The sequence below is a fragment of the Pteropus vampyrus genome, unplaced genomic scaffold (genome assembly GCF_000151845.1).
Source record: "Pteropus vampyrus isolate Shadow unplaced genomic scaffold, Pvam_2.0 Scaffold19, whole genome shotgun sequence".
NCBI lineage: Eukaryota > Metazoa > Chordata > Mammalia > Chiroptera > Pteropodidae > Pteropus > Pteropus vampyrus.
The window spans coordinates 13,287,916-13,299,826 of NW_011888800.1; the positions used below are offsets into that span (position 1 = coordinate 13,287,916).

Here is an 11,911-nt window from a genome sequence, read left to right on the forward strand (position 1 = left end):
ACACACACACACACACACAGAAAAAGACAGACAGAGAGGGAGAGACAGAGAGAGAAAGACAGAGACAGAGACAGAGAGAGACAGAGAGAAACTATATAGGGGGAAGAGCTCTAAAATGATAAATCCAAGCTATAAGTCTCTATTGCTAATTCTACCCCAATAGTCAACAACCACTTTGGAATATTATTCAGCACCTATGGATAGAAGTTATAGAATAACAAAATGTAAGAAAGAGGGAATATAGAAATAATCTATTCTAATCACTTCATTTTTTTTCAGGGAGAAAAATAAAGCTCAGAGGGGTCATATGACATACTCAAAGACATTCAGGTCTTTTACGTGCAAGTTAAATACATCAGACCTGAGAAAACATAAGAAACTGTAGAAAAGTCTCCAAATCAACACATACTTATGTCCTGAGTAAATAAATTATCTGAGTCTTATGTTTAGGGGATTCTCCACAGTGACAACTGAATCCAGCTTGAGGATAAGCAACACAGAAACTGTAAAACTATAAGCTGGGTGTGATAGCTCTCAGATGCCATGGGCCAGGCTCACTCACAGCATTGTTCTATAGGGCAGTGGTCCTCAAACTTTTCATTCTCAGGGCTCCTTGATACTCTTAAGAATAACTGGAGATGCCAAAAAACTATCAGTATTTCTTATATTAGAAGTTAAAACTGAGAAATCTTAAATATTTATTTATTAGTTCTTTAAAAATAACAGTAATAAATTCATTTCTTGTTATTTCTTTTTGAAAAAGAACTATTTTCAAGAAAAATTTTAAGGAGTAACATTGTTACACATTTTAAAAATCTCTTTAACATCTGACTTAGTAGAAGACAGCTGGATTCCAATATCTACTTCTGCATTTTTTTTGTTGTGATATTTTTCGAAGTATACATATATTTATATATTGAAGTACATAACGAAAATCCAGTACCAAACAGATAAGTAGTTGGAAAAGGAATATTTTAATAGCCTTTTCATATAATTGTGAATATTCTTTTGTTCATTTGTTTGTTTGATTTGTTTTTATAAAGTATGTGCTGTTTCATGATACTTGTCAATCATGGTGAAATATACATAGCATAAAACTGACCATTTTAACCATTTTTAAGTGTACAGTTTAGCAGCATTAAAGATATTTGCATGATTGTGTAACCATTGCCACCATCCATCTCAAGAACTTTCTCACCTTCCCAAACTGAAACTTTGTCCCTATTGAATCTTGACTCCCCATATGTGAATATTCTCTGATATTACATAAAAACCGCAGAAGTTGTTGTTTCTTAATAGTGGGTAGCATGTGGAACCTGAAACCATATCACTGTACTTTGTGTACTCTGTTACATTAAAATCCATTGGTCTGTCACATTTTTCAAAAATCCATATATAATTTTTATAATTTATTTCTCATTTTTTAAAGTTTTATTATTTTATTAAATTTATTGATTAATAAAATTATATAGGTTTCAAGTAAACAATTCTATAATACATCATCCTTGTATTGCATTGTGTGTTCACCACCCAAAGTTAAATTTCCTTTTGTCACCATATATTTGACCCCTTACACCCTGATCTACCTCCCCACCTTCCCCTTCCCTCTGTAATCACTAAACTGTTGTCCATGTCCATGAATCTGTTTGTATTACTGTTTGCTGCTTTCAGATTTACATCCCACATATAAGTGAAATCATATGGTTCTCAACTTTTTATGACTTATTTCACTTAGCATGATAATCTTAAGATCCATCCATGTTCTTGCAAATGGTAGTATTTCCTCTTTTCTTACGGCCAAGTAATATTCCATTGTATATATGTGCCACAGCTTCTTTATCCAATCATCTATCAAAGAACATTTTGGTTGTTTCCATGTCTTGGCCACTTTGAATAATGCTGCTATGAACATAAAGGTGCATATATCTTTATAGATAAATGTTTTAAAATTGGGGGGTAAATACCTAGAGATGTGATTGCTGGGTCATATGTTAACTCTATTCTTAATTTTTTGAGGAACTGTTTTCCATAGTGGCTGTACCAATTTGAATTCTACCAAACATGTAAAAAAGAATAAATACCAATTTTATGCTAACTCTATTAGAAAAGAGAAGAAACCTTATACTTATTACTAAAATGAGACAAAATTTCAGATAAAAGTTGGGCAATTTCTTAAAATGCTATACATACACCTACCATACTACCCAGCCATTCCACTAGTAGATGTTTACCAAAGAGAAGTGAAATCTTATGTCCAAAATCTCATATATGAATGTTCACAGCAGTTTTATTTATAACAACTAAAAACTGGAAACACTGCAAATATTCACCAACAGGTGAATGAGTAAACAAATTGTGATATATTTTTACTATGGACTACTATTCAACAATTCAAGGGAACAAACTGTTAATACATGCCAACAATCTAGAATGAATGAATTCCCAAATAATTATGTGGAGTGAAAACAGGTAGACATTTTCATAATATTAGGTAAGAAAGTCCTGACAAACATGCCTCAAAACTGGAACCAAAGAAAACATCATTTAAATTTACTAAAAAAAAGAAATTTGACTTATCTATTGGTAAAACATTATTAACCAGTTAGCAAGATAGTTAAAAAGTAAGAATATATGAAAAGATACTAAAAATCAATATAAGAATATAATAGTAGGCAAAATGGGAAAAGGATTTAAGCACATATCACTTTTACAATGAAAAACTAAAAGTGAAGCAATATCCAAACTACTGTAATGCCAATCTACTAACCAAATGTTAAGACCCTCACCAAAGGTCTAATAATAAACCATTAGAAAATTCTGACAAATAAATAACGTAGCACACTTGAGTTAGGCTATCTTTCATTCTGCAGTTTAAAATAAATTTACTTACTATTTATTATACGTTCTTGACTTCTTGCAATCCTGCCCTGTATAGATTTTAAAGGTGCTTTTTTGGTACCATGTATGGTTGTAGTGGAGAGTTCTTTCAGTTTCCAATGGGTCCAAAAGCCTTTTTGAGGTCTTAAACCTGTTAAAAGAAAATTTACACTTAACCAAATAAATTAGGATTTTGAAAATATCTTTTTAATTCATCAAAACATTTTTACCAGTATTGTAGATTTCATTCTTAGAACAGTCTTGTAAGAATTGTCATTCTCAAGTTTCAATACGGGAACTTCTATACAGAAAAGTTAATCTTATTATATAAAACAGTGAATTAGAAAAGAGCTAAAACTTGGTGTTCACGTAGCTTTGGATCAAAATGGCTTAGGTAAACACTGTGTTCTTCTCCCCCGATGACCACAATGAAATTACAACTAAACTACCAAACAATCATCATTGAGAATCACCTGAAGTCTAGCTGAACAAAAGTCCTATAATAATGTCATACAGAAGAAGTCCCTTTGAGACTGATAGGAGGAGCAAAGATGTGGAATGGGGCTGGTCCGACACTCACGTGTGGCAGGTGAGATTCAGGAGAGATATCTTAGCTGTGGAAGTCCCTCCTGGAGGAGCAAGTGGTCCCAGCCTACATCAGTCTCCTCAGCCCAAAGTTCTAGTACTGGGAAGAAAATATGCCATAGCTTCTGGCTGTTAAAATACCATCTAACTTTACAAAACTCAACGGTAGTAGAAGGAAGAAATAATAATGATCAGAGCAGAAATAAATGAAAAAAAAAAAGAACAATAGAAAAGAATGATTAAACTAAGAGCTGGTTCTTTGAAAAGGTAAGCAAAATAGATAAACTTCTAGCTACACTAAGCAAGAAGAAAGTGAGAGGGCTCAAATAAATAAAATCAGAAATGAAAAAGAAGTTACAACTGATACCATAGAAATACAAAGGATCATAAGAAAATACTATGAACAATTATACACAATTATACATAAACTTAGAAGAAATAAATACCTAGAAACATGCAATCTTCTAAGACTAAATCATGAAAAATTAGAAAATTATAGGCCAATATCTTTGATAAACATAGATGCAAAAATTCTCAACAAAATATTAGCAATCCAAATTTAAGAATACATTAAAAGAATCATATACCATGATCAAGTGGATTTATTCCAGGGATGCAAGGATGGTTCAACACCTGTAAATCAATGTGATACATCACATTAACCAAATGAAGAATAAAAATCATATAATCATCTTCATAGATGCAGAGAAAACATTTGATAAAATTCAACACCCATTAATTTATGATAAAAACTTTCAACAAAGTGCGTATAGAGGGAATGTACCTCAACATAATAAAGACCACATATGACAAACACAAAATGATGAAAAGTTGAAAGCTTTTCTTCTAATATCAGGAGCAAGACAAGGATGCCCACTATTACCACTTTTATTTACTATAGTATTGGAAGTCCTAGCTAGAGCAATTAGGCAAGAAAAAGAGATAAAAGGCATACAAATTGGAAAGAAGCAAAACTGTCACTATTTGCTAATGAAATGATGCTTAATATAGGAACCCAGTACAGTAAAGTTGTAGAATACAAAACCAATATACAGAAGTCTGGTATTTCCCCCTCCTTAAAATATGAAAAATAACCAAAGTATCCATCGATAGATGATTGGATAAAGAAGATGGAGTATATATATACAATGGAATATTACTCAGCCATAAGAAAAGATGAAACACTGCCATTTGCAACATCATGCGTAAATCTTGACATTATCATGCTAAGCAAAATAAGTCAAACAGAGGAAGTTGAGAACCATATGATTTCACTTATATGTGGGATATAAAATTGAAAGCAACAAACGAACAAGACAAACAAAAACTCATAGACCCAGGTGACAGTTTACTGGTTATCAGGGGGAAGGTGAGAGGTGGTAAGGGTAAAGGGGGATCAAATAGATGGTGATGAAAGGAGATTTGACTTTGGGTGGTGAACACACACGATACAATACACATATGATATATTATTGAATTGTACACTTGAAACCTATATAATTTTATTAACCAATGTCATCTCAGTAAATCTAATAACAAAACAAAACAAAACAAAATGAAACACTTTCTTACAGAAATGGTTTGGTTAGTAAGAACCGACACAAAAGTTTCAAAAATCAGTGAAAATTTAGACCAAAAGATTTATAAGGAGCACTACTTGAAAACTGTCAATAGCTTTGTGTAGTTCATAATAGCATTATAGTCTTAGAAAAAAAATCTTGGAAGATCATTCCAGGAATATGCAAATATATATTTGATTTAAACCTAAGTAACTAAATCTCTAACTAAGTAGGATAGAATCTTATTTCCCTTTAGTCTTTCAGTTCTATCACTCCCACCTACGATCACCTCATGATACAAAAAAAAGTTCCTTTAACTGATTATGTGTTCTACTAGAAACTCAACTAGCTCTAGAATTCACTCGATATTATTAGTTATGTCAGTAGTGTTCTAAAAGCAACTTAAAATATTTATCTTCCATAAAATGTATATGGTATGACTTTATTTGTGTCAATTCAATTTTGGCAATCATTTCACTGCCTATAAAATTATTTGGCTTCTAAAGTTCATAAACTGATTAATTTTAGTATGATAAAAGTTTCAGAAAAAATAAATAAAACATAGGAATCAATATGGCATGTTTTATAAGCCAAAGAACTACTAATTTTTTGACTGGAGCAAATGAAATCCAAAAATTTTAGGTACCAAAATGATGCTCAATATTTAAACGACAATCATACCTGACAACCAAAGAAAAATATTATTCCCTAGATCTTCTTTAAATTCATCATTAAAGAGATTACTGGATTCTGGAAATGCTTCCTGGAATGTTGCATAGATAGCTTGTGCCAAACAATCAGGATACATCTGCCAAAAATAGTCATATTAGAATAATTTCATATTTCATATAATGTATCTCAACTACCAAACAAATTATTAAGTTTGTAAAATATACATGTCCCTTTTTTGTTATAGCTTTCTTTAGGCCATTTATTATCTCTTTATATCTCTAATTGAGGAATATAAAGAAGAGTTGAAAATACTAGTCGGTTTGGCTATTTGTTATCATTTGGGGAAAAAAATTAATTTGGATAAAAGATGAAGTTAACGATTAAGATAAAGTTTGATATTATGTATTTATTTTATTTGATCTTACTATTGTTATCCTGTTTTATAAAGTGATGTATACAGGTCATTATAATAAAAAGTATATGTAAATATAATTGACACATAACTGTGTAATTTTAATGTGTTCAGTGAGTTGATTTGATACATTTATATACTGCAATGTGGTTACCATTGTAGCCTTAGTTAACACCTCTATTATGTCACATAATTATCATTTTTTTCATGGTGAGAATATAAAGCATATTTTTAAATAATTGAAGCCTGTTTATGTGAGTTAATATATTGTAATAACTATTGTATTATTTACATATTAAAATCATGATAATGTATCAACAAGTATATTGTTCTACCAGTATTCTATTAGTAAAATCCCTAGACTGCTAAATTCTTCTCAGGGAGTGACTAAACATAGAATGATACCATATTTTTATATTAAAGATTAAAAATATTTATTAACTATTTTGGTACTTTGCATTCAGATAAGTATTTACAATCACACATTTACCCTTAATAATGTAAATTTTAGGATCAAAAAGGCCCTTTAATGGTTATTGTCCTAATTCCTGGAACCTGTAAACTTAGCACAAGAGATTTGCAGATATCACTAAGTTAAGGATCTTGAAATAGGGAGACTATCTCGAATTATCCAGTGGGCCTTAAATGTAATAGAAAGTGTTCTTATAAGAGGAGTGCTGAAGAAAACTTTATTATAGAAGAGGAGAAGGAAATGCGATGGCAGAAGCAGAGATTGGAGTGATGTGACTAGAAGCCAAGGAATGTTGGCAGCCATCAGAAGCTAGAAGAGGCAAGGAATGGATTCTCCCCTGGGAGCTCCTAAAGGAACTAGCTTTGTTGATACCTTGATTTTAGCCCCATAAGACTCATTTTGGACTTTCTGGCCAATCTAACTGTAAGACGATTGATTTCTGTTGTTTTAAGCTGCTAAATTTGTGATAATTTGTAATAGCAGCGATAGGAAAGTAACACAGTCACCTCGTCCAGTGGTGCTCTAATTTGCTGGTTATTGATAGTATTCTTAGAAGAGCTCTGTGATTTTCTTTCTTTTGGGGCAGGGGAAGAGTGAGAGACTGCTTTAATATATTGATGTATTTAATTTTATTGAATGAACCATGATTATTTGATGACCAGAAACAATCACACATTTTATTTGTGGTACATAAAATCATACTAATGATTAAAAGTAAAATGTTGAAAAAGATGAATGAGGGGAACTTCTAAAAATTTTCTCTGAATACCTCACCTTCAGGAGATGATAGGAAAAAAAGAGATCAAGTGTCAAACTGCGTTGGGAAAATTTTAAAGGAATATTGTTGTATGATATTGGAAGAGAGGGAAGTAAAAGCCATACTAAATATTTAAGTGAGATAAATCCGATGTGCCAATAGTAACAAAACCCTCACCTATTTGAATGAATTAAAAATAATGAAAATTGGTCAATGAGTGATGAGGCTTCACTTCCACTTAAATAGCTCTGTAGGGGATAGACCTGTAGGGAGGTGGCCTGGTTCTCAAACATATAAACAAGGAGAGGGAACATTAAAAGAAGACTGAACACAGGTCAAAGGGTCAAATCACTAAGGTGTATAGCTTGTTTGTTCTCAAAAGAAGATTGAATTTTGATTAAACAACTTGTAATTTCTTTTTAGAAAAAGCCACTGAAAATAGGGACACAGAAAATATTATGATTTTTCTCAAATCGAGTCATGATTTGAGAAAAGTCATAAATACAACATCTATCAAAAGGCACATCCATTCCAGGAGAGAATATATGGACCATAAATGTAGGACTAGAAATTGGGGGATGGGGGAAATGTAATGGTGCCAGTATTCCACATGAAATGGGATACTTATCGTTAAGAGCCCCATGTTAAAGTGAAAGCATGCTTCATTTCCTTAAACCATGCAGGTAGGCTAGACACACTTACCACAAAAGATAGACCGAGTAAAAGATTATAGATAGGAGAAACAGATGTTTTTTTTCATCTCTGGGCAATTTAATTACCAAAAATCCTAACCATTAACTAATTTTTTTTTCTGTAAATAAGGAAAAAAATTAATATTAGCTGAGAAAACTCTAGTCTATCTTTGAAAATATTATTGTTCTACAAAACAATTTATGAATGATAAATCTGATCAACCTCTTCATCTGATATACAATCAGCTGTGGAACTGAGAGACTGAATGTCTTGACATGATCCCCCAGGTAATTAGCAGATTCTGGACACAAAGCCAAATCTCATTTCCAATTCACTACTGACTTCCTTCTACAACAGGTATGTATATGTTTGTGAGTAAGATAGTTCAAGGTGGAACATAAATATTTGGCAATTTAGGTTTGCTTATGTTTTTGTTGTGAAGGATGTTTATTTTTATTTTAGGTTTGTTTTATCCATGGAAACCTCTACTGACTCCAAAATACTTACATATTTCTGATTTAAAGACGCAACATAATTAAGTATTTGAATGTGGATTCTGCTTTGAAATACTAGATGTTTAAATTGAAAAATGTCCAATGACATTTCTACACATCTTCATTTCATATTATTTAAGAACACAAATTATTTTAGTCAGCCTTATTCATTAGTTAATATAACAACACAAAAGTAAAACAAACATTTGATTCACAAATTTGTCCATTATTCTTTACTATAATAGGCACTTAGATAGGCCTTAGGCATAACATAAACTTTTCAAGTCTTCTTATATCAAAAGATACAGTATAAAGAAAATTTATAAATAATTTTTGAGATAAATATAAAAAAAAGATATACAGAGAATGAGTCAATATTTTTCAAATTATTAATATGCAAACAAAATACCTACACTAAGGATATTCTGTAAGATTTTTAGTGAAGGAATATAGTAGTCTAGAATGGGGGGCATAACTTTGAAAATATTATCAATACTTGCTTTATTTCAGGACATTTTGCTTTTGAAGTAACAAAATATGTTCTCATCTGTGTTTAAATAAAATAAATACTTTTCTATTTCAACAGCTCTAAAAATAATTAGCATAACCAGTTAATTTCTATCTTTACCTGAAAGAATGCATCTTTTCGACTTAGAGGTATGCTCATGAAAAGTGTCACATAACTTTCTGAAATTCTATCAAACAAGGAATCTTGATTTTGTTTGTCAGGCTTAAAAATAAAAAACGTATGGAATTATCATTAATATTACAATTTAAAATTAAAATTTGTTTCCATAATGTCAGTAATTTTGTCTATTCTTACAGAGCAGATCAGTTGTTACAGTGAAATGAGTATGGGTTTTGGCATCAGGCAGACCTGAATTTGAATGTTGGCTCTGTTATTTCATTAGCTGCATTACCCTGTACAAGTTAATTGAGTCCTAGTTTCCTCATATGCTAAATGTTGATAATATATACATATCTTAAGATAGAACAGGGATATAATTAAATTAAATAAGAACAAGGATCATGTTTTGTCTGACTGTAATTCAAGCTCTCAGCGCAGTGCCTGGCACATAGAAAACACAAAAATGTTTGATGAATTAATGAAGGTTCTTGCATAGTATTTGGCATGCAGAAGGCAGTCAATGACTTAGTTACCTTCTGTTGTTCTATAACCATTCTAATTCTTTCATTATCAGTAACTCAGTACGAAATTAAAGGAATTACTGGGATGAAACAGCCATAGACAGAACTAATAAAATTGTGACATGATAGCTAAACTGAAAGCAATACATGTTGCGAGAAGAAATCTATAGAGAATAATGACAATATTACAGTAAAGTCCTAAGGTAGCACCCTGAATTATTGCTCTATTAAGCAAAAAAGAGATGAATTAGTCAAAATCATGAATTAAGCAATAAAGATGAATTAAAGAGCTAAATTCATATATAATGTCAATTGTAGAAGCACATTGGCATTAATAAATTTTGATAAGAAACACCAAAAATTACCAAATTTAGTGGTAGCCTTCTATGAAATTATCAAGCCAAATGAGCTGAGATTTATAAATGCATAGGATCTTAGACCTAAAATGGAAGTTAGATATTACCTACATTCAGTCCCTCTATTCTAGTGATCGCACTGGTACTCAGAAAGATTAAGAGGATTATTCAAGGTTATATAGTTAAGTAACTGAGAGCCAGACTAGGTCTTCTCACTCCCAATACAGCTCTTACACTTGTGTAAAAAGTTTATGGGAGGAAATAATAGCAAAAAATAATAATGATAATGTTAATAGTTAGCAGTTCTTGATCACTTGTTTAATAGGCAGTGGTTCTAAGATATAAGGTTGTGTGTGAATTAAATGAGAATTTATATATTTTTTTTCTTTTTTTTTACTTGTCAAAAAGTTAGCATGCTTCAGTTGCACAATCTATACTTAACAGGTCTGAAGAAAAAAAATTTACCCAAAAAGAAAGTTCCAGAATATGTCTTTGAGTAATACAAAACAACCTAGTGTCCACATCATATATATCTCCATAGGAGACGCAGTAGCAAAATGGTATGGTCATTTTTGTAAATGCTTGAAAAGAAAATGTATCCTGCAGCTGTTGGGTATTCAGGTTACTGACATATTTATTAGATCAACCTATTTAACATATGTTAAATCATACTCGCATTCCAGGAATAAATCCCACTGGTCAGAGAGTATAATCTTTTCAACACGCTGCTAAATTTGGTTTGCTAGTATTTTGTTGAGGATTTTTGCATCAATATTAATCATAGAGGATATTTCTCTATAGATTTTTGTTTCCTGTAGTAAGCTTTGGTGTCTGGGTAATGCTTGCCTCATCAAATGAGCTAGAAAATGTTCACTCCTCTTCAGGTTTTGGAAGAGTTTGAAAAGAACATTGTGTTCTATTACAATAATAACAATAATGATAAAATAGATGTATTCATTGAACACTTACTATATTCCCAGTTCCATGCAAACAAGCAACTTTACATGCATTTTCTCATTTAACACCCCCATTAAATTTCTAAGGTAAGCAATTTTAAAAATGTTATCAATGACTTAGAGAAGTAAATAACTATTCAAGTTCACATCATTTACTAACTGGATAAACTTGTTTTAACTCTATTATACTGAATCTCAATCCCATATTACATTTATATAGCATTTTACTAGGTGTCTTCTTATTCATGTCATTTTTAATACACACAATAACCCTTGGAAAACAACACTTGGAAAAAAGCAGAGTATATGTTATTTTCTATCTTTGTTTTATTTTTTAGAGATGAGGTAGGAGAAGATCAGAGAGGTTTTTTTTGTTCATTTGTTTGTTTGTTTTGATTAGTCCAAAGTTTCACACTAAATACTGGGAAAACAAGATCTAAATTTTAGTATTCTGTGTTCAAGTACATCAGTTTTTCTACTAGATCAAGCTATCAGTAAATCATAGACAATAAAGAAAGAAAATTTGCTTTTATATTAATCATATAACAATTATTGAAATAAGTTTTAGAGTTAGCATGCTGAAACATGCTCTATTCTAGAGTATGATTATATATTTTTCATATTATACTATTGGTAATTAAATTGTATAAGTGGCTTATGGTTTTATTATATTCCAGTTGTAAAATCATTATTATTTATTTTTCATTAAGTGGGCTACAAAGTACATAGAATTCATGTGTTTCGTATTCATTTGAAAATGTAGCACACCTTGAAATAGGAGCATACCTAACTAAACTAAAATGTTCAAGGAGTGGCTCTATTTCCACACAATGCTGGTAAAAATGTGTGGGTGTCCCACCACATTATTTGATGGATTTAGGGATCTAAGAGGTCATGTTATTTATATAGTTCACTGGCTTCTATATATG

General features: G+C 31.1%; 1 protein-coding gene across 1 annotated transcript in view; it reads right to left on the reverse strand.

Moving 5' to 3' along the window:
* The window catches only part of FAM227B (family with sequence similarity 227 member B), a 142,081-nt gene that overhangs the window by 117,749 nt on the left and 12,421 nt on the right, over nucleotides 1-11,911 (reverse strand). Inside the window, exons 4-6 of the mRNA XM_023527838.1 lie at nucleotides 9,150-9,251; nucleotides 5,703-5,829; nucleotides 2,891-3,028 (exon numbers count right to left, since the gene is read on the reverse strand). Coding sequence (XP_023383606.1) covers nucleotides 2,891-3,028; nucleotides 5,703-5,829; nucleotides 9,150-9,251 — 367 coding nt within the window. The remainder of the gene's footprint in view (nucleotides 1-2,890; nucleotides 3,029-5,702; nucleotides 5,830-9,149; nucleotides 9,252-11,911) is intronic.